This window comes from Salvelinus sp. IW2-2015, linkage group LG4q.2 (genome assembly GCF_002910315.2).
Source record: "Salvelinus sp. IW2-2015 linkage group LG4q.2, ASM291031v2, whole genome shotgun sequence".
Classification (NCBI taxonomy): domain Eukaryota; kingdom Metazoa; phylum Chordata; class Actinopteri; order Salmoniformes; family Salmonidae; genus Salvelinus; species Salvelinus sp. IW2-2015.
This window is the reverse complement of record NC_036843.1, coordinates 7,592,518-7,616,604: the sequence shown is the minus strand read 5'-3', so window position 1 is coordinate 7,616,604 and position 24,087 is coordinate 7,592,518. Positions and strand designations below refer to the sequence as shown.

General features: G+C 44.0%; 1 protein-coding gene across 3 annotated transcripts in view; it reads left to right on the top strand.

Moving 5' to 3' along the window:
- The window catches only part of LOC111963200 (NHS-like protein 3), a 34,331-nt gene extending 10,336 nt beyond the window's left edge, over nucleotides 1-23,995 (top strand). Inside the window, exons 1-8 of one of the 3 annotated variants that reach the window (XM_023986495.3) lie at nucleotides 4,772-4,832; nucleotides 4,956-5,214; nucleotides 17,987-18,127; nucleotides 18,251-18,294; nucleotides 18,433-18,583; nucleotides 18,730-18,831; nucleotides 18,997-22,668; nucleotides 22,772-23,995. In XM_023986495.3, coding sequence (XP_023842263.1) covers nucleotides 4,980-5,214; nucleotides 17,987-18,127; nucleotides 18,251-18,294; nucleotides 18,433-18,583; nucleotides 18,730-18,831; nucleotides 18,997-22,649 — 4,326 coding nt within the window. In that variant the 5' untranslated portion in view covers nucleotides 4,772-4,832; nucleotides 4,956-4,979 and the 3' untranslated portion in view covers nucleotides 22,650-22,668; nucleotides 22,772-23,995. Of the gene's footprint in view, nucleotides 1-4,771; nucleotides 4,833-4,955; nucleotides 5,215-17,986; nucleotides 18,128-18,250; nucleotides 18,295-18,432; nucleotides 18,584-18,729; nucleotides 18,832-18,996; nucleotides 22,669-22,771 lie in introns of those variants that run through there. The other 2 variants (XM_023986496.3, XM_023986494.3) reach the window with 2 other exon arrangements.
- The last annotated feature ends 92 nt before the right edge of the window (nucleotides 23,996-24,087 follow it).

Below are 24,087 nucleotides of genomic sequence, written 5' to 3'. Positions count from 1 at the left end.
AGAGGCTCTTGCTGCCAAGAGAATGCTTGAAAGACCTGTTGGACACTACAGTGAAAGAACCACTTTCACCTCTACATGCTTTGTAAGTAGGAAAACATGCAAAACCGGCAGTGTATCAAATACTTGTTCTCCCCACTGTATATTCAATGTGCGGGACAAAATTGAGGCATGATTTAAGAAGTTTGAGCTCTTCTCTGTCTGCATTAACAAGGACTACACGGGTCTTTCCATCATTGTATGATTTTTTTTTTTGTGTGCAAATGCACTCAAGCTTATAGACAATGTCAAATGTGATATAGCGAAGCACGAGTGAGTTGGGTGCGTATTTACGCAGGTACTTTCCCGAAACGGATGGCACAAACAACTGGATACGTTATCCCTTTCATGCCCTGCCTCCACTCATCGATATCTGAACAAGAGAGCCTCATCGAAATTGAATTTAATCAGAAGCCACTGCCAGATTTCTGGATTGGGCTGCGCTCAGAGCATCCTGCCTTGGAAAATCGTGCTGTTAACACTGATGCCCTTTGTAATCACTTACCTATGTGAGAGTGGATTCTCAGCCCTCACTAGCATGAAAAATAAATACAGGCACAGACTGTGGAAAATGATCTACAACTGAGCCTCTCTCCAATACAACCCAACATTGCAGAGTTAGGCGCATACTTTTAAGCACACCCTTCTCATTAACCAGTGGTGAGTTATCCACAATTTTCGATTAACAAATAAGGTTTTATATGTAAGATGGTTAAATAAAGAGCTAAATTATTGATTATTATTTGTGCCTTGGTCCTATAAGAGCTATTTGTCACAACCCGGCTTGTGGGAAGTGACATACTCACACTCATTCTTATGTTTAATAAATGTATAGTGTGTGTGTGTGGCAGGTTTACAATGATGCAAAAAACAACATTTGAGTGCGCTGACCCTGGTGCTAGAGGGGGTACGCAGCTGGAGGTTGAATGTTTGAAGAGGTACGGAACTATAAAAAGTTTGCGAACCACTGCCGTAGAAGACTAAAACTCTTGCTCACCAGAATGTCATAAATCAATAGAATGCTTCTGTAACGGATGTGAAATGGCTAGCTAGTTAGCGGTGGTGCGCGCTAATAGTGTTTCAATCGGTTACGTCACTCGCTTTGAGACCTTGAAGTAGTGGTTCCCCTTGCTCTGCAAGGGCCGCGGCCTTTGTGGAGCGATGGGTAACGACGCTTCGTGGGTGACTGTTGTTGATGTGTGCAGAGGGTCCCTGGTTCACGCCCGGTTCGGGGCGAGGGGACGCCATAAAGTTAAACTGTTACATTTCAATCTAGTTAACATCGCTAAAGTTTCTCTTTCCTCTTTCATATCTGCTTCTCTCGCCCAGCAAAGACGTTTAGGGACCAGGGAGAAAATGCAATAACAAACAAAACGTGAAAGATTTGACCGGTTTAAAGATATTTCCTTTTTTTTTTTGCATTTTAGACATCATTTCCAGACAGTTATGGTCAGAGTTCCATTCCTGAGATTTCTTTGGCTGATTTAGTTGCTTGCATGAGCCATGCAGTGGCCAGACTCACCCCCCCCCCAAAAAAAAAAAAATTCTAAACGTCCCCACAAACTCGGGGAACTAGTGGTGTAAATGTGAAAAATCTGAGAAATTCAAGCCAAAATTGAATGTCTGTGCTGTTCCGATTGGAATTGATATTGCCAACCGAAGACACTGATGTCAATCACAGCACAACAGTCTGTGTGACAGATCATGCAGATCTCCTAGCCCTTATCAACCCAGGAGTAATTGAAATGTTTTTCCATGTTTTTCCAAATTAAAATAGCGACCATGTCCAGCTGTACCAAACGGGCAATGATTACATATCAATTTTAATGTATTATCTGTTTCATATAATGATCCATATAATGATCCCTTGTCCCTTGTTTCCCCTGTTCCATAGTCAATATTGTCTTGTTTCGCATTGTGATGGAATGGGCACTCAAGGGAGTAGCTTGGAAAAGGTAACAGACAGTATTACTCGTCATGCGTCATTGAGGCCATCTGTAGAAAGGATACTTTACCTTCAGGAGTATACGTTGGATTCAAGGAGTCTGCGGACGCACACCTGCTTCTCTGAACCACTTGATTCTGAAGAATGTATAAAGACTGAACTTGGTGTCATTACATGTTATTACACAACATGGGTATAACCATGTAAATACAAGGTGTATAACTGGCTATGTGTATGTGAACAACAAAGTTACTTGTTCTTCAACATAAAAACAAGCTTTTTTTGAACATGAGACAATTTTTTTCCCCAAATAAAGACACACTGTGCAGGTATGTGTTTTCGACAATACATTAGTAATATAAAGGTTATGAAAGTCAACACATACAACTAATAGAAAAATACACTTTTGAATAAGTTAAAGTACATATAAACATGTTATACACTACTACTTTAGCAATCCAACTACCTAATGTAGCTTCTTCGACATCTTGGCTATCCTTATCCCTGTCATAGCTAGGGACATCTAGGCTATCCTTATCCCTGTCATAGCTAGGGACATCTAGGCCAGCTGTATCCTTATCCCTGTCATAGCTAGTGCAATGCTGCCTGTTTTCTTTATCCGCTGTTGACAAGCGAGACATGACATGCCAACTCTGGAGCGTCATACTTGTTGCTCGTGCAAGCGGAACAACACTGGCAACGTACATCTGCTGAAATAGTTAGTCCTATATCACATTTTTCTACAGTTCCCCAGAAAACGTAATCATCTGTAGAATTTTATTTGGAGTCATTTTGAAGCAGGTTTTTGGGTGAGTCTCACCTCTACCACTATTTGGCTCATGCAAGCAACTAAGCCAGACGACACACATCTCAGGAATGGAACTTTGACCAAAACAACTGTCTGGATGATGCTTCAACACTAAAAGTAAACACTAAGAAATGAAATATCCCTTTTAAAGAAATTAAAAGCTGTTAAAACAACCCAACATGATTTATTTAATTTTTTATAAGATCTCAGTTCGGCTTCGATGCATAGTATTTCAACCATATAAAAATATCAGATTTTATGATGCTGATAAAGATGGCACCTTTACAGACGATCCTAACCACTCATTCATTCTCTCAAGATGCTGAAAGAAATAAATATTTCTCCACTTCTGTTCCTGAGTCAAAATGTACATTTTTGGTGTGTAATTTTATGGTAAGAAATGGTTCATTCTGCAGGAGTTCATATTAGGCTATCTGAGAGGTTATAGACCTAGAGTTATAGACCCAAGTGTTCGACAGCCATCCCATCTCTTCACTGCATCTGCACATTTGTCAAATGTAGCCACTGCTTAGATTAACGGATGTCACTCATTCCTAAATTACTGTGATTTGCATGGAGAGAAACACAGGGCTCACTGCAGATGGATGAAAGAGGCTGGGACTTTTCACTAAAGGATACCCACTTTACTGGCCTGTTGGCCTTTCACTGCAACTCAAAGTATGGCTTCTGAGTCTCATGTATTCTCCCTGTAATGTTTTCTTATGAGAAACATTTACTCATGAGCTCCTCCAGCTATTATCTTGATTCTTTCACAGAACATCCATGGGAAATTCCGCTCATTTCCGATTAGACAATCATGTGATATGAACTTGTATATGTCTCTTGACATTGCTTGTGAAATTCCCTGCTTGGGATGGCAGAGCCGAGCATGAGCAGTATTGTCTGTGGTGTTAGTTCAGTGATGGTCACTGTCTGGGTGGGTGGGGATGAGATGTTTACCCATATTCTTACATTTAAGAGCAGTTGGAGGTTCCAGTGGTTGAATGCTGACGTTCCTCCAGGAAATTGGAGTGATTAACGGTTCATTTCTGACCAGTGTGAGGGGCGTCTGGCAGCCTGCATCTGCCTACAATCATTTAGTGTGTTATAGCCAAACCAGGGCCTTAATTACAGTACACCACTTCTCATTCCAGATCCTCAATACTTTATAACGGAGTGCTGTTAGAGAAGAGACCATTTTATCATCATTTTGAGACCCATCTTAGAGGGATTAGAGGCCTAAAGGCTCCTGGACATTTTGCTATTAGGGATGGATGTCAGTACAGGGACATCTTGCCAAGTGATTTTGGGGACTTATGTGTTGGTTTCATGTCTCAAGCACACATTCAATCTGAATAATTGAGATTTGGCTGATGTGCTTTGCATGTAACTTGGCTGGAGTCCCCAATCCTAGCCGCCAATCGGTTATAGTGAACTCCTTTGCCGCCTCAAAACCATCATCACATACGATAAAGGCCAAGGGTTGGGAGAGATTCTCTAATGCATGCTTCCCAAATCATAGCTTGTATGGCGATGAGTGTCAAAAAAAATCCTCAGCTGGAGTGAACCCAACACAATGGGTCACCAGGAGCAAGGTTGTGAAACCTGCCTTAGAGGAAAGAAGTTTGACAGGAAGGAAGAGGGGGTGGATGAGCTCATTGTATCGGTGTTGTTGAGAGAAAGCCAAAGAGAGACCATAACAGAGCGAGAAAAAGTGAGCTAGTTTTGGAGATGGATGCTGTCAGTTGTCTGGTATTGTGCTGGAGTATACGTGGGTGTGCATGTGTATATGTTTGTTTAGTGTCTGTGGGTATGTTTGTGTGGCTTTGGGTGGGGCACTGAATTATGACTACATGTTCAGGAATGAAGAGGGCGGTGCCAGTTCTTTGCAGAGGCAGTGAAGTTTGGTTGAGAGGCAGGATAGGAGGGGGTTGAGTGGGCTGGGCTCTGAGCTTCCCCACACCCTAACAGGGCATGATCAAATGTGTTGAAGTAAATTGAAACCAATGGTGCAATGCTTGTGTGCAATTGGAATAGACAATGGTGAAGTATTTATACAAAGGTTTTTCCTCAATGAGTGGAATTGCTAGTATTGTGTTACATTAATATGGTGGTGTTTGTCAAATTGACTCCTCTTTTCTCCATCTCCTTTTCTCTCTCTCTTAGGGAGTAAGTCCAGTGTGAGGTGGGATGTCTAGCCGTGAATCTGTGGGGGACCTGATCCCCCAGGACCTGGCGGAGGTATTTGCCCATGAGAGGCTCACCAAAGGGGGCCGAAGGAAGAAACGTCGGGGCTCCCTGGGCCGGGCATTCGGCTGGCTCAAAGGGAAGAAGAAGAAGGACGTCAATGCCAATGGACAGAGCCAGGACTTTAATCCAGGCCGGCCGATGACGGGCAAGACCTTGACACAGGGCCACAACCATGGTAAGATCAACCAGGGAACCAAAGAGATTATTGCCATGTAAATCTCACTCTCCACTTTGATTGCTATACAATGTTAAACATAGTCAATCACTGTTTATTGCGCGCTCTCTCTCTCTCTGTCTCTGTTTCTCTCTCTCGACAGTATTTGAGGATGTGGCTATAAATGTTTTTTGTTTATTGGTATCATTTCAAGTAGGCTACATGACTATAGTCTAGTCTCTAGAAAGTGCACATCCCACAGTGGAGTTTGGTGTTCAGAAACAGTTCAATATCCTGGTCTTGCGCTCCAGGGCATGTTTGCTCTCTGGAGGACTGTTTGAACAGTCTCTGACTCACCAGCTGCCCTTTGACCTCCCCCAGCCATTGAATGCCGTGAACAAATCTCCATCGGTCCTGTTCTGTGTTACCCAACCACCCTCCAGCACTCAGTGTTCAGGTTACACACAGGTCGCGATTCCATACTGTAAAACAAGGAAGTAGACTCCCAGAGGGGATGAAATATGGCACGCACACACAGGTTAAAACATACAAAAATGTACACATTAAGACATGCGTAAACTTACACACGTTTAGACCATAAATGCATGTTTAAACATACAGAAACGTACCCCCTTTAAGACATAAACTAATACACAATACCTGCAGCTGGCTGAATATCCTACTCAGGCATAGTCTTATTCAGCAATGCATGTTGGAGCTTGTGCATGTACATTTTAAATGAGAGAATGTTGAATAATGTCAGTCCTTCAATGTTTTCTCAGTGTACTGTATCCTGTGGTATTGCCACGTTTTTAAGTGATGTTTCACTTTCAAATTCCGCTATAGGTTATGTTTTGAAAATCACACCTACAATCCAAATGATGCAAGCAGCACCACACAAACAAGTTCTAGTGCTGTTTCAGCTAATTGCTCCAAAGACTAGAGTGAACCCACCCTCCCTGCAGTCACACAGCTAGAAACGCAGAGCTGCTAGTTGAAGTGGAAAGGTGTTTGTGGATTTCCAGTGGGCCCTACGACCACACTGACTCACAATCAAAACATACTCACGCATGAACATAAATACACACACGGGTACGCACACTAGTGATGGGGTAAAATCTATAGTTACATATCACAGTATTATTTTGGGATGTTATATTGATATGACTCCAAGTAGGCTATCAATTTGTAAAAGTCTTTATTTTTGTTGCTACTGTAGGTAGCGTTACACGGAAACCAAACCGGCTGCGCTATCGTGCATACATTTATTTTGTCCCCCTACACCAAAAGCGATCACGACACGCAGGTTAAAATATCAAAACAAACTCTGAACCAATGACATTAATTTGGGGACAGGTCGAAAAGCATTAAACATGTATGGCAATTTAGCTAGTTAGCTTGCTAGATAATTTGTCCTATTTAGCTAGCTTGCTGTTGCTAGCTAGTTTGTCCTGGGATATAAACATTGAGTTGTTATTTTACCTGAAAAGCACAAGGTCCTCTACTCCACACATAAAATGGCCAACTGAATCGTGTCTAGTCATCTCTCCTCCTTCCAGGCTTTTTCATCTTTGAACTTATATGGTGATCGCATCCAAACTTTCATAGTATTACCATGACCACCGGCAAAACAGTTCGTCTTTCAATCACCCACGTGGGTATAACCAATGAGGAGATGGCACGTGGGTACCTGCTCCTATAAGCCAATGAGGAGATGGGAGAGGCAGGACTTGCAGTGCGATCTGCGTCAGAAATAGAAAGGATCATCGCAGATGCTCGAGCAGTGTGGGCGCAATAATTGAATAACATGGATTTCTACATTTATTTTGTGACGCTCGCGCACGCGATGTGTCCGGTCTGGTCAGCATGTTGGCTAGCGCCAGTCGGCTGTACTTGCGCCTCTTCATCTTTTTAAATATTGAGCTTTTTTTCCTTCACTGATTTATCAAAACTTGCTTTCTCTTGTCTCTGCAGCAGACATACACGCGCATGTTTGGAACGTTAAATCGAAATATAATCGCAGTATTGAATAGCAATACAAATAGAATCATGAGCCCTAGCGCGTGCGTGCACGCACACACACACACACACACACACACACAGGCTCTTAGATGGTGTGCATATTAGGGGTGAATATTTTCCCGATTTTTATTTTATTATTATAATTTTTTTTTTAAATGTTCCATCACGAGAATAAATCACTTTTCTCCCGGGTAACCTGGTATTTCCCGCCAAAACCGGAAGTGTCATTCAAAAGCATTATAAAGCATATAAATGTCTGGATTTGATTAGAGCTTTGATTAGCATGATCAAATTCTAACCTGATGCAACTGAGCCTGATGAGCCATATATTAAATACGTTTTATGAGCCCTAGATTAACGGCATGTAATGAGCACAAGCCCAAAAAAGCCCAGATTGTGTCGTTATCCAAGTAACCCCCACAGTATGATATAGGCTACTGCACATTTTACGCATGAGAGAAAAACATAAACGCCAATAGATGTAACTAGCTATATGCTCTCTTGGGTAAATAAATGAAACTAGCTCCAGTTGGCTAATATTTTTTGAGTGTGAACTGTATCACTGTACTGTATGGACTGGAATTACGAGCATGATAAAGTATTCTGGTGAAGCACATGTGTATAGGCTAGCGAATTTGATTGTAATTTTTATATCTATGTCCTATTTGTAGTATAGTAAGGTGACGCATATTTACCTTTTCATAATGTTTCCCCTAATGTTATTAGCCTAACTTACTTCCCCTTTCTGTCTCTCTTGTTGCTTCATTCCTTCCTCGCTTTCAACAGTTAAATTTAAAAAGTTTCGTTGTCCTTATCTTAATCATTCTAATGGCATCCTTGAATAAAATAGGACTACAATTAGATGCAGAAGGCTTTCACTTCTCTTCACAAAGATTGAATGGTTATTGGTCTGAATAAATAACTGCTATAGCCTACCGCCATCGCCCGCGTTCGCTCTTCTTTCAAACTATTGGCTTCTGTATTTAACATTCAGCAAATAAGAGCTTGCGTCCCTATTCGAATAGTCTATTGGTATAAGAAATGCTCAAATAAAAATGTCCAGCAAGCTATTCTAATCTAGTTTTTCCTGCATTTGGACTCCAAGAGTTAATGAGCGTTTTTAACGGTGCTACAGGTACTTGCGTATTGAGCAAGACACAGATGCTATAATTTAGAAGCTTATTATGCGTAACTCATCATAATTAGCTAAATATAAGGCGAATACAGCATTGAATGTATTACCTGAAAGAGGTAGGCTAGGATATAGATAGATAGCGCTATATCTCAATCTAGAACAGGATTATTTATTTTGGATGCAATTTGAATGGAGTTGTTGGAGAGGGAGAGACTGCGAGAGAGTGCTCGCGCGCACACTGATTTTAAAGCAACGATATTTGAGTGATAGGCTGTTTTAAAACTCTGCAGCTGCAATTACAAAAATTAATCTTTACAATTAAAAAACAAGGTCACACTGAAAGCCAGATGGAGATTGGTAAATTAGACGCGCATTCGGTCTTTATATTACTCTAGCATCGGCTATGCTGCAGCAAATGTAAGCCTACCTGTCACAATAAAAAAAAGTTGCCATGAGATGATAGGTCTAACATGCATTGTGAACTGCGCTCCATACTGAGATGGGCTGCCTGTCCCCACCCTGAGCGTTGATTCATCATGCAGAGGCAGTAGAGAAGCAACATTTAGACATTGCATATAATTTAACAGTTCCATTTCACGCCATGCTGTTCACATAATTTATTATAATTTACCGGGTTTTCGCAGTTATTTATCCCGGGAAAATCCGTTATATCTCGGTAACCGGGTTCCTGCCATTAAATCCTAGTGCCTATTCATCATGTTAGTAGGGGGGTTGTTAATTAAGAGCTCTGTGAGAGAATGTAAACTGAGTGGGAGAGAAGGTATTTCTCCCCTGCCAAGGTCAGCACAGGATATCTCCCCACATTGTGCACAGCAGGGCACAGCCCTCCCATGGAAGGTTTTCCTCAGGTTTCCCCCTCAAATCTCTTTTAACCCAATTCAGAGCAAGTTTAGTGTTCTCATTTGTGTGTTACCAACAGGTGGGGCTACGAAATGAATGGACTTCTGCCATCCAGTGGTGTACAGCTGTAATACCTGGAAATGTTACATAATGTTTACCTATCTGTTGAAGGAGATTGAAAAGGGAAATTTCAAATTTGACCTGACATGTTGTGTGGCCTGAGCAGGGGCGCTGTTTCAAACGGTGGGATATTGCTGTTGTGCTACCTGTCTTGAGTGGATTACTCACAGATGCAGCAGTAATGAAGAGGTAGGCCTCAGGTAAAGCGTCCCTTCAGGTAACAGATACTATCAAAATAACAAAGTCTTTCTTTTTCTATGTAATTTATAGTCCAGATGTTATTACGCAAGTAAGCCCTCAGCGATGAACATGTGGCATATTCTGTGTTTGCCCTGGCAAGTAACTCCAAAAGGCAGCTTGCTTTTACCAACAGCGTGACTTGCTCAAATAAGAAAGCAAGTAACAATTTACAAGATAGCATCTAGAAGTATTGTGCCAGGCATCAGATACTGAAATGCTCCCGGAAAAGCTCACAGTATCCCCACAGAAGGTTAAATTCCTCCAGATAAGCCATATTAATTAAAATGAATGGCAGCTTATTCTGGAGGTGATTCACAGTCATACCAAAGAGGATGGAGCCTATTGCCTGGGCTGGTGTTGGCATGCACACAGTTAATTAAAACCCCAGCCAGAACACTTACAGTAAGTAGAAACAAGTGGTTCTGTTTCTTATTATGACCCAGCCCTCCCTCACATAGATCCCTCCCTCCTCACCCTCCTAGGAATGAGATGGAATGGGTTTCCATCAGAGATCAAAACGTGTCTGGCTGGGGATTGTGTGTTGTTGTATCCAAGCAATGTTACTATTATAAACCTCAGTCTAACAGACAGCTGATGTGTGTCCTGAAACAATATACTCCATGTAATGGGGAATGAGAGGGGATCTATAGTGGTTTGTTTAGCATTGTTAGGGTGTGATGGGCATATGGCCTCTTGTTCAGAACATTTGGTGAAAAATTGAGGATGTGATTTGTAAATCTTTCTTCCAGTGCAACTCCCTTAAAATAGTATGTTCACCCCACCTTTCCTCTTGGTGGGAATGTATTGGTAAACATGGACCATAGAGTTTGTCCCAGACATCATGTTTGAGTACATAGTAGCTAGCAGAGATAAGTGTGCTCCTGGACCCTCCATTGTGATGTGGGGTAACCCACTGGCCCAGTAAATGTGTTGACACAGCCTCCTGTGATGACCCGGACAATGCCTCACACGGTCCTGGGACACACAATCCCATAGGCTTCTGACCCTTTGTGTGTTTGCTGTACATGCGTGATTTACCTGTGGGTACTGCACACTTCACCTGCATGGGCCTCAGTGCTTCTACCGTGTGTTATTTGCCTGCATTGCTCTTGGCCCAGTTGATCCTGTAAGCCACCTAGTAAAGCCAGGCTGTTAGCTGGCCTAATGCTGCTGTTGTCGCTCATATCTTGTGCTCTCTACAGCTGAACTCTTTCAACAGGTTCACACTAAGCTGACTGATAGGGGTATAAGGAGAGGGGGAGTGATGCCAGAGTGATATGGTTCTACTGTTCACCTGGCACCTGGATTCTTGATCTGTAGACGTTATACTCTCACCCGGAGATTCCATGCATTCCTCAGCTCTAGACACACAACTCCTCTGAGCCCAGAGAATGGTCGCTCTTTGTACGGGTTTATCAAAAGTTATCACAGCGATTTTTGTCTTTCTAAAGTTTGCACGATTTTGCCACACCTGGGCGATGTCCTGCAATATTGTAGTCATACAGAAGCACAGGAGGAGTGCTGTACAGTATTTCAGCATGACTTTCAATGTTATCTTACATACAGTTGATTAGCTGCATTTATACACTGAGTATGGCATTACATATAGTTTCATAATGTGATGCTGTGTATGCATGGGTGTGGGTGACTCTGTACAGCATGAATAAACCTCTGAGCCTTGGATGAGCACATAAAGGCTGGGGAGAGCAGGAGAACCGGTTTTAGAGCCTGGATACTGTTTCTCTTTCCTCAGCTTATGGTGGGAATCAAACACACCGCCCTCCTCTGCATTGTTACATTGCCCCTGGCTGCTGCAGGAGTTTAACAGAACTTGCTGTGGTGTATGTGCTTGTCTTTCCTGCTTTGGTCTTATGGGAAGGCAAGGACCTCTGCCTTACCACTGTGTGTGAAATAAAAACACCAGTCTGCKTGAAAGCAGTCACCATGACACTTCCCAACGTCACCTCTCCAAGGTCATGTACAGGGGCAATGTATGCCTTGGCTCTTAATGACAGGGGCTGAAACACTCCTTTGGACATTGAGCTAGAGATGTCCATTATTTTATGTGCAACAGCTCAAGCACACCCTGTTGCTTGTAGGATTTTGCTTCCTGCCTACTATGCCAAGTAATTAACAATACAGATGAATGGGAAAAAGTTGTATGACCATAGCATGTAATAACATTTTCAATTAGAATAATTGGGAATATTAATCAGCACATCCTGATTTTTTAAAATAAAGTGCCAGCATGCATGTCCTCTAGTCCTATTTATATGATGTGTTGGATTCCATCACTCATTTCACTCTTTGTAAAAGTCTAATGCTTAGTCTAATCATTACCTGGTCAAGCCTCATGGCGTTCAGCAACTGTTATTATTCATGAAATAATATCGAATTTATTGTAATGTAACACAGATGCGTTATGTTACACCGGCTACTCACACCCTCCAGACTATTGTCATGGCAGGAAAACCATTTGAAACTCTGCCAGCCCACAAAAGTTGTTGATGATGAATGCATGACAGAAGTTGAGTGATAAATGGGTATTGTATCTTTTTGGATGACAGTATCTTTATACACGACTTCATGGCATGCTAGATGAATGGAATCATGCAGCTTTTGATCATGTCAGTTCCGCTTTGACAAAATGGTAGCTTAAAGTCAAGGTGGTTAAACTGGTAATAGTTTTCCCCTCCCAGAACGTCATGTTCTTTTCATGCCCTCTCAAAGACTGAGGTAGTGATAAGCAGCATGTGCACACAGAGCGAGACCTGCCCAGTGGAAACCACCTAGCACACCCACTGTGCTTATACTGCTACGCCCATGGTACCGTACTGAGCTTACTGCCTTCTGCAGGCGTTGTGCATGGTGGAGCAGGGGTCTCAAATCAGTTTTTGCTGGTCTTATATGCTCCCAGACTAGAGCTCCACACCATTTTCCAAACGAACAGGTAATATACTGTACGTAATAACATCCATAGACCTTCAATACAGAAAAAATGATGCTTTTTTTAATATAGCTAATATGAAGAGTTCTCCAAAAACCATATGTTCTTTACAGAACAGCTTGCCATAGGATATCTAGAAATCATGGAAGCCTAACACTTGTCCTTGAGGGCATAGTGTCTACTGCCTGGAAAATTCTCCCTGCTGGTCTAGTAATGTAGATTTTAAGCTCCTAATGTAGTGTGACCTGCCTGTCAGTAGGGGCCTACCAGAGCTGTGCCTTCCTGAAGTGTGCGTGCCCTAGCAGGTCTGACTCTGCATGTTTCACATTCTCTTTCATTCTCCTCCATTCTTTTTAATGGGATTTTATCCAGAGCTTATCACTAGCTAAGCCCTTGCTGTGGTGCTGCCTGGCAGGAAAGTGGGATACAGAAAGTTCTGTCACTCCTGACCTTTTTAAGTGTTTTTAATTCGAGAACCACAGGGAAGTACTCTGTACACATGACTTCTGGCCTTAATTGGTGTAATTACTGTGATTATTACATGTTTACTGTGCTTGGCTGCTAATTCTGTCTGTGTGTGTATACGTGCGCGGGTCACATGCGTTTGAGTGAAGTTTAATGTGTATGCTGTGCATGTGCGTGTACAGACATGTTTAAATCTGAGGGATTGTTCTGATCTGTAGTGTCTGAAGGTGAAATGGACTGGAACGAGGCAGGACAGACATTTGTAAGTACACTATACAGTGCATTCGGAAAGTATTCAGACCCCTTCACTTTTTCCAAACAAAATATTTAATCCATCTACCCACAATACCCCATAATGACAAAGCGAAAACAGGTTTTTAGATATTTTTACAAAATAAAATATACCTTATTTACATAACTATTCAGACCCTTTGCTATGAGACTCGGTGCATCCTGTTTCCATTGATCATCCATGAGATATGTCTACAACTTGATTGGAGTCCACCTGTGGTAAATTCAATTGATTGGACATGATTTGGAAAGACACACACCTGTCTATATAAGGTCCCATAGTTGACAGTGCATGTCAGAGCAGAAACCAAGCCATGAGGTCGAAGTAATTGTCCGTAGAGCTCAGAGAAAGGATTGTGTCAAGGCACAGATCTGGAGAAGGGTAACAAAACATTTCTGCAGCATTGATGGTTCCCAAGAACACAGTGGCCTCCATCATTCTTAAATGGAAGAAGTTTAGAACCACCAAGACTCCTCCTAGAGCTGGCCACCCGGCCAAACTGAGAAATCCTGGGAGAAGGGCCTTGGTCAGGGAGGTGACCAAGAACCGGATGGTCACTCTGACAGAGTTCCTATGTGGAGATGAGCAGTCCTTCCAGAAGGACAACCATCTCTGCAGCACTCCACCAATCAGGCCTTTATGGTAGAGTGGCCAGACGGATGCCGCTCTTCAGTAAAAGATGCATGACAGCCCGCTTGGAGTTTGCCAAAAGCCATCTAAAGACTCTCAGACCATGAGAAATAGGATTCTCTGATCTGATGAAACCAATATTGAACTCTTTGGCCTGAATGCCAAGCATCACACCTGGAGGAAACCTGACACCATCCCTACTGTGAAGCATGGTGGTGGCAGCATCATGCCTTGGATGTTTTTCAGCGGCAGGAACTGGGAGACTAGTCAGGATCGAGGGAAAGATGAACGGAGCAAAGTACAGAGATCCTTGATGAAAACCTGCTCCAGAGCACTCAAGACCTCAGACTTGGGCGAAGGTTCACCTTCCAACAGGACAACGACCCTTAGCACACAGCCAAGACAACGCAGGAGTGTCCTTGACTGGCCCAGCCAGAGCCCTGACTTGAACCCGATCGAACATCTCCGGAGAGACCTGAAAATTGCTGTGCATCGACTCTCCCCATACAACCTGACAGAGCTTGAGTGGATCTGCAGAGAAGAATGGGAGAAACGCCCCAAATACAGGTGTGTCAAGCTTGTAGTGTCATACCCAAGAAGACTCGAGGTTGTTACCTATTTTTACTTTGTCATTATGGMGTATTGTGTGTAGATTGATAATTTAATCCATTTTATAATAAGGCTGTAACAAAATGTGGAAAAAGTAAAGTGGTCTGAATACTTTCCGAATGCACTGTGTAGCCGTAGAAGCAGAGTGACATATCCTCAGTGTGGTCATATTTGTGGCTTTCAGTTAGTTATTTTTGGCCACCCATCCCTTGAGTGAATTTCATTCCAGTTCATCTGAATGTCATTCCAGTGCACTGCTTGCTCTGAGGGTGTTTAAGATAAAAATACAAATGTCATTTTTTTGTTATTGCTTAATCTGATTGTGTGGGCCTGGCTCCCTAGTTGGTGGGCCCGGGCACACCCCACCCGTGTCTACTTGGCTGAAGAAGGGTTTTAACAGTTTGCGGTTGTGAGGTTTGTTACTACGCAGATAAATGACAATATCCATCTGGACCTTTGCCACTTAGGACATTTGTGTGACTGGACCATGGAGAACTGGAGTACCCCTGCTATAGTCCTACAACACATACATACAGTGGGGCAAAAAACTATTTAGTCAGCCACCAATTGTGCAAGTTCTCCCACTTAAAAAGATGAGAGAGGCCTGTAATTTTCATCATAGGTACACTTCAACTATGACAGACAAAATGAGAAAAAAAAATCCAGAAAATCACATTGTAGGATTTTTAATGAATTTATTTGCAAATTATGGTGGAAAATAAGTATTTGGTCAATAACAAAAGTTTATCTCAATACTTTGTTATATACCCTTTGTTGGCAATGACAGAGGTCAAACGTTTTCTGTAAGTCTTCACAAGGTTTTCACACTGTTGCTGGTATTTTGGCCCATTCCTCCATGCAGATCTCCTCTAGAGCAGTGATGTTTTGGGGCTGTTGCTGGGCAACAAGGACTTTCAACTCCTGTTATTAATATGAACATAATTATAATAGGCTCAAATAAGTACAGATGACATGACCCCCCCCCCCCTACTATTTACTATCTCTGACTGTTGTATTCATCTTTAAATCTATTTGTTATTTTGGCTGCACCTACATTTCCTATTTTCTCCTCCTGTACCTGTTTGTCCCTACCTACAAAGGTCTCACCTCTGTCATTCATAGATAAGAGAATGTCATGTTAAATAAAATAAATAAAATGGCCCACGTGAGTCATATTTTGTAAGAAAGTACCATCCATCCTGGTGAGATACCTGTAGCACTGATGTAAAGAGTTATAGCTACTGAGCATGACAATAACATGGAAATGTTTGCTTACTGCATCAGGAAGTAAATATACCACTTTCCCAGGCGCAAATTGAGGTTTGTGCATCACAGTAAAACACATTTTCAGACATACCCTTTATGCGAATAAGGAATGTCAATTGTAGATTTGCTAAAGGGATGTAAAGTAGTATGAGATATTAGCCTCCACAACATTTGTATCAGCAGTAAATCACAGGGAATGATGTATTCAGTTGATTATTTTAGTCCAGTGAGAGCCCATTGACTGTGTTGGTAGATAAAAGTAATTGGGGAACATGATACACAGTATTATATTGTGTAACAGACATAAGTGTTAAGAACATTCTCTCCCAACAGGATCTATCTTGTTTGAATACTGAAACCTTCATACTGTCTAGCTCCTTTACTCCACCTTGTGGGGAATGTGTGTGGRGAGAATCAGACTTCATGAGGAACTTGTTCTTCAAGGACTCCTATAGATCTCCTCTGTCAGTTAAACCACATTAGTTGTCAGAAATGGCACAGTAGCTAGTCAGTTTGATTAAATGGTTGCTTCAAGCAGATGAGAGCTTAGACTGTCTAACCACTATTTCCCTTTGTGTGTTTGAGCGAATGTGTCTGATCCCACCATGGTCAAGTGTCATAACCACGCTCTGACCAATCCAGGGTCAGCATGTCCACAAACAGAGAGCAGTGGGGATCAGTCACTCAGGGACATGAGGAAGGGGGTGCTTATTCAAGGGATGGGTAGAATTAGCTTTCTGGGATTAGTGTCAGAGTTTGCATTGTCTAGTGATGGAACCACTAGATCTGGGTGGTAATAACAACAACAAGGGAGATCTCTTCTATCTGGATCCACTGAATTATTTTGTCTGTATCGGATGATCTACCCTAAAACAAAATTAAACTCTTGAAAAAAAAAAAAACTCACTGGGATAGTTTTGAACTCCTGTTTACTTTTGAAGGATAAGATCTGTTTTTATACATTTTTGGGGATTATATTACCATGGTATCTCAGAAGCTATGGTGGTGCTTTTGACTCAGAATGTTTACTGTCTGGCAGTGCCTTTGCTTTTCAAGAGGAAAGGTGAGTTACAGTATAGGCTAAAGCAATGGGCTTAGTCCAGGATATTCTCAGTGTTTTCATTTATGATACATACCTTGAATTCCCTTCTTGAAGTTTTATGGCCAAGCTAGTGTAGGCCATAAAACCTTTCTAGGTCCTTTCTAGGGGATAAGGGAAGGGTGGTTAACTGGTTCAATTGATATGAGTAAGACTGTAAAGTGACTAGTTCATACCTGTAGTCATGAAATGTGTTAACTGTTAGCTATTGGTTTGATACAGAGGCATTGCAAGCCCTAATGGACCATTCTATTTGATGTCTTCTTATGATGTTATTTTTGTGAATGTCTATCACTGAGAGCTTGTATTTCCTTACTTTGCTGGGGTACTGTCACTGTTTCTGCAAAACACTTAATTCATCAATCATTCTGACTGAATTGACAGTTTGTGTGAACTTGTTATTATTAGGAGGATATGGTAAATGTGGTCAATGGTATATTTCCAGAGAAATAAAGAGATGGTGATGTGTATAGCAGCGATCATTGAGAGCACATGGTTGACAGGACTAATTCCAGCATGGTCCTCCTAGCCCAACAGAGCATGTACAGGACGTGGTTACATTTTAAAGCAGCTTTGTTTAACTAAAGATGACGGCTTACCACACGGCCACAGCTGCCCTGCACTCTTAACATTATCTCACTGATCCTAGATGTCAGGACTGCTGTTCTGGAATGGGTACTACTACTGTTCTCACGATAACCCTATGACACTGCTTCTCTGAATTATTATATGAGAGTAGGAATGTTTGGGGAATATACTGGCTGATAATCTCAATGAAGCCTGGTGGGACTTGTGGCTAATGTAGTTGATGAATACCATTTAAATGTTGAGGACAATTACCCATTATTTTGGGTTATTGCATCGTCTTTATTGCACATAGCAGCCATTGTATAGTGAGTTATATAAAGATTGTTTTGGAACAGGATTGATAAGTAGAGACATCAGTTCACATTCAACCTTTGTGGATATAATTAATATTCAATTATTTTGATACAATGTAGTTTTGTCATTGATATTGTGCATTTATTTACACATGCTGTAATGAAAATGCATGCATAGACATACACGGTATGTATGCATATCCACTCACATTCTCTCTCCTCCCAGCAGTCCCAAAGCATGAGGATGATGGGACTCGCGTCCCTCCACACTTCCAGGAGAATGTGTTCATCGAAGGCAGCCGGCCTAAGTACCTGGAGGACCTGCACACTGAGGCCCTAGAGGGACTCAAACTGCAGCAGCAGGAAGGTACTAAACACCCTGCAAATCCCGCCAAATACTGACACTTACTCCATCACCTACCCCTGATTAGATTAATTAAGTAAATTTACTGTGGCCACTTTTTTTTTTTTATGTTTACCTATATTTCAGAAACCAATAATTGGGTGGATTACCAGGATGACCAGAGCGTCACAGTAAGTTTCCCATTCTACATTTCAATCACGGTGCTACATCAAATCACTAAACATTATCCTGTTACAAGTTCACACCAAACCTGCTTTAATTAAGTGTATACTAATGGTTTACTGTTGAACTTTCTGGGATTCCTATAGTCGACAGTGACCCGGCTGCCAGACGACACTGAGAGTGACAGTGAGAGGAGAGGCTATCTGTCAGACAGCACCATACCAGACACAGCGTCACAGGTCTCAACACGCTCCACTGTCTCCACACGGTCCTCACGGTCAGGACTGACCCGCCAAGGTAACCTGACATGACCATAACCAGAGAATGATTCATACTGGAACCACTATAACACCTTGTCCAACCAGTGATTGTTTGATTGAAAGTGCCTGTTGTTGGTCATTTTGACCTAATATTTCTCTCCTGCTTTTTGTCTCCTTCCCCAGCATCAACCTTCAGGCCCCTGAAGCCAGAAAAGGCCAAGGCCAGGAGGAYACACAGGAGAACCACAGTTATGGGGATACCACATCATGTCCAGAGGGAACTGGGTATGCTACTCATTATTTATGCTTTAAGTGGATTGAAATGTGTCAATATAGGCCATTGTGAAGATGCCTGTGGATAATTGCACGCTTAATACAAGCACATACTTTTCTATTGGCTTGTGTAGCTGTATATGAACCTATCCTGATTTGTCCTGTTCCTCACTTAAGGGTTGGACAGAGCCTCATGGGCAGGTCGTCAGATTATAGATGAGGGTGGGCTCCCTAACGGTGAGAGTCTGGACTTCCCCACCATCGATGGGCCTCAACTGGCTGGTTCCCAAGAGGGGGTGAGGATGTACCTCCAGTCCGTAGAAGGCCTGCAACCTGTCTGTGAGGACCAGATCCAGAAGGTCCCCTCCCGGGCCAGACACAGGGACGACCTGGCTCTCCTCCAGCACATGGGCCCTCAGCTGTCCGACCTGAATCGGCCCAAGTCCCTGGCTGTCCCCTGGATGACCACAACCTCTAGCCTGCTTCAGCTGCACCCCGGCCCCGTCATGTCCATGTCCCCCCAGGCCACCTACATGTCTAAGATCATCCCCAACGCTGTGCTGCTACCCTCCATAGACGTGGTGGAGATCACCCGGAACCGTAGTCGGAGCAGCGTTCGTACTGTCAGTAAGAGCAGCCTGCTGCTGGCCAGCCCTGCCTCCTCCCGCGCCTCCTCCCGTGCCTCCTCCAGAGCCTCCTCCAGAGCCTCCTCCCACGCCTCTACCATGTCCTCTGCCTCCCGCTACAACCCACCACACTTCTCTGACAGCTCTGGATGGAGCCACTCTGAGTCCTCTGAGACCCTGGTGTCTGACTCTTCCACCATCTCCTCCAACAGCACCACCAGACAGGGGGGCTCACAGGGTGGGGGTGGGGAGGGTTCATCCAGGGAGACGTCCCTGGACAGCAAGAGTATCCACTCCTCTGTCAGTAAGGCCTCCAGGACCTCCGCCACCAACGGCAAAGGGAAAGCTAGAGGGGATGATGGCAAACAGGAGGGGCCCTTCGCCCGGAGCATGTCTGTGATGAAGTCCAAGAGGGCACCGGCCCCACCCAGCCGCTCCTACTCCCTACACAAGGACAACATGAAGAGGCACTCGCGAGACCTGATTGACAACATGGTTACTGCCCCTCCCCAAAGCAGCCCATTCCAGGGCGGGGAGGTTAAGGCTGTCGGTGCTGGGGAAAGTAACAACAGTAGCCCTGGCTACACAGCAGACACCAGCTCTCTGGATGAGTCTTCAGGCTCTGTGACAGCCAGCCCCTTCAACACCCCACAGCAGGCAGCCAGGGAGAAGGTGAGGAATGAGCAGCCAGGCTCCACAGGCTCCTCTCCCCAGAAACAGACCCCCCAGGAAAATGGCCTGAAGAATGTCTCTCCCTCCAGCGGCTACTCCAGCCACGGTGGCACGCCCACCCTCCTTTCCAAACAGACCCATAACCCATCTCCAGGGAAAAAAAGAGGCATCCGAGCAATCATCTTCCCAATGGCACCATCGCTGGCAGCTTCAGCCCCATCACTTGTCATTCAGCCCCAGGCCTCTGACAGCAGCAAGACGCCTGAGCCAGTCGCCACTGTAACTCCCTCACCTTCAGTCATGTCACTCAGAGAGCCGTTCAACATCCCGCCCCCACCCAAGGTGTCTGCCCCCTCTCCTCCTCCCCCGGAGGTATGGGCACACAACAAGTGCACCTTTGAACTGCTGCTAGGTCCCCCGGCCCCCAACAACACGGATACGGTGGTGCGAAAGAACCCAAAGGATCGACGACAGCAGAGGCAGTCTCCTTCCACATCAAGAGAGGGTTATGTTAAGAACGTGTCACCTGAGAGGAGAAATGAGGAGGCAGCACCAGAGCAGGAGGCAGGAGGTGTGTTGGAGAGGGTCACTGAGCCTCAAGCTAAAGAGCAGACAGGTCCAGCAGACCAGGAAAGGGTACAGTCTTCCGTTGTGGAGACTAGTAATCCAGCAGCACGTACGTTTGAGTCAGGAAAGGGTCAGGAGAGTGAAGTAGCACAGAAGGTTGAAGAGAGGGTCCAAGGAAGTCAGTTGGGAGTTGAAGAGAAGGTGCAGGGAAGTCAGTTGGWGGTTGAACCAGAGAGGGTCATTGTAAATCAGTTGATAGGTAAACTAGAGAAGGTCCAGACAAGTCATTTGGTAAATGGAAAATCGGTGAACGCCGCAGTAGCTCCAGGAAAGGGCCTAGGAAAAGTAAAGACAGAAATACAGACTACTACTCCTGCTGCAGCCAAAAAGACTGAATTCCAACCTAAAATGGACACGTCTATGGTAAGCCCTGCTCTAGCACACATCTCCCCATCTCCGTCTCCTCCCCCAGCACACTATCCTCCCCTTCCCCCTTCCAAACAGACCCCACCTGTGGCCCCCTCAGACTCTATGCCTGCTCCAGAGCCGCCACTAGTCTCCACCACTGGGGAATCCTCCTGGCCCCCTCCCCCTTCTCCCATGGACTTAGCCACCCTTGGCAATGAGCTTGACCTGCCCATTCCCCCACCACCAAGGGTAGTTATGACAGAACATGTGCCCCCTGTTTCATCTGTACTACAGGGAATCCCACCTCCACCCCAGGGTATCCCACCTCCACCTCCCCAAGAAGCCCCACCTCCACCAAAAGCAAAGTTTGGTCCTCCCTCCTACATCCCTCCACCTCCCCAAAGTATTCCACCCCCACCTCCACTGGAAAACATACAGCAGCACAGTCCAGTGACCACAGAGAGACAGAACCAAGAGAAGTCCCTCAGCAAGAGCTCTTACTCTCCCACTCCCACAGAGGAGGGCTCCACTCCCGTGGTCACCCCCACCCTTCTGCAGACGGTCAAGCTGAGGTCTGCCAATAATGGTGACCAGGATCAGGAAAAGGACCAGGGACAGGACTGTACAGGAGTCACTTTGAGGGCCAAAAAACCCAGTAACGGTGAGGCTCCCCAGAAGCCTATTCGAAGGTCTCTCTTCATGACATCTCCCCCTCCCACTGTCACATCCCCAACTACGACTGTTATCTCACAATCTCCCATAGCCCAACCCCCACAGGCAGCCCCAGCCACAGAGGCAACCCCACAGGCAGACTCAAAGCCTGCTGCAGCCCCCGTGACAGCCACAGAGGCAACCCCACAGGCAGACCCAGAGGCTGCCACATCCCCAGAGGCAACCTCAGCCCCGGAGGCAGCCACAGCCTCAGCTCCAGAGGGAGCCACAACCCCAGCCACAACCCCAGAGGCAGCTGCAGAAACAGCTCCAGAGGGAGCCACAACCCCAGCCACAACCCCAGAGGCAGCTGCAGAAACAGCTCCAGCCACAGTCCCAGCTGAGGCCCTGGAGGTAGCCACAGCCTTAGCTGAAACCCCAGCCAAGCCCCAGCCCAGCATACTTAATTTACCCTTAAAGTCATCCACTGTCACCTCTCCTACGAGGAAGTCACCTCCTGCCTCAGCCATCACCCCCTCCATGAGGATGCAGGAGGCCATCCGCTTGAGGACAGCATCCAGAAGTAAAGAGGGGCCTCCCTCTCGTCTCAGTCTGCACTCTCCAACAAGTCTCAAGTCTCCCTCCTCCACCGCCAGTTTCATCTTTGCCAAGAGCACAAAGAAGATTGTCATAGAGACCCCCTCATCCCCTGAGGCCCAGGCCAATCTCACAAAGAACCTGATAGCTGAGCTTTCATCTGTGTCTATTCCAGCCAAGTCCACAGACACACAGAAGGTGGTGGTCAAGGTGCCTCCACCTGTGTCAAGGAAACCCAAGTCTAAGGTCAAAGAGACAGAGCCCAGTGTGGAGACTGAGCATGTGCAAACTGCGGGTCAGGAAGCATAGCCAGCAGACAGCACTGAGGGTAAGGTGATTGTGACACAACCATACTTGCCTAATTTGTTACAGCTATTGTCCATTTGCCTGCTTGTTGATCTGATCTGACTGATCTTTCTCTCCTGTCAAAGGTGTTCCAGAGGGTCCAAGCGGGACAGCAGTGCCACCATTATCCTCCACATGAGCAACACTGCCACTAAGCAAGGATTAATCATTCACAAAGACATTGACTTTTATCTGTACATTGAGAAGACACCATATGTCAAGCACAATATGCAAGAGGGAGAGAGATGGATAAAAAAAAGAAGTGAGCGGATGACGCATACAGAACAGAGCCTTCTGAAGACAGGGCAACTGGACATAACTAAATGTAACCCTCTCACATAAGAGCTCTTTGAGTTTGAAATCCTTTGAGTGTATGTTAAAATGGTGTTGGTCTTTAATTTTTCTAATACTCTTGTTGTATTTTGGAGCATTTTTCTTTGGCAGAGGGACTTCTTACTGGTCTGATTTAATAATGGACAGTCAGTCAGTCACAGTGCATGCTGGTCTAGAGGTTGCCCTCTAGTGTCAACTATGGAATGTCACAGCTACTGCYGTTGGGTACGGCAAACACTTGTCTGGATTATATACCACAATGTTGGATTTTTGATATATTCATATCGTTATAAGATAATGCACTATTAGAATGTGTTGAGTTCTTATTTCATCCATGTTTGTTGTAATAAAATAATTTACCTAAATTATTTGTCCTGTAGACATCTTCCCATTTAGATTTTGTGGGAAATGTGATGTTATTTTATGTTTTCTATGTCAATATGTGGCAATCTTTCCTGATGTRATCATATTTCCTTATCTCCTTAGCTACTAAAATGCTATCATCAGAGCTGGGTGATGCCACTAGTTCTAGAATGAGGATGAGAATCATATTCATGATGAGAATCCKAATTTTCATGGTCATGTTTTGTTTTTCTTTTGTTGGTATGAATGTACACAGACTTTTACAGGAATCTCYCCCTGCGTGTAAATCAAATCTCACAGATTTCATCTGAAGCACAGTTTATGAACGTAACTGGTCATTTAAAAAGACTATTGGGGCAAATCTTTGTCTTGCTTTTAGTTATATCCTGCAAATGTTGATACATTTCCTTTCAACCAGATGGGAGCTACATTATACATTGCATTTATGTTACTAATTTGTACAGAAATTGGGATATTGCTCAACAATGAAACATCTGCTTTGAAAGTACATATTATTTAGTGATTTCAATGATTGTAGAAAAGTAATCTGACATGATTATGTATAGTTTCATTTATTTCAAGATAACAGAATAAATGAATTTCTTCACAATGAATTCATTCAGCCATTTCTTTATTTCTACCTTGTTTCTGAAACCTTTTGAGAAATCTTGCATCAATGTTTTGTGAGTCAATTAGGCTTCTCTAG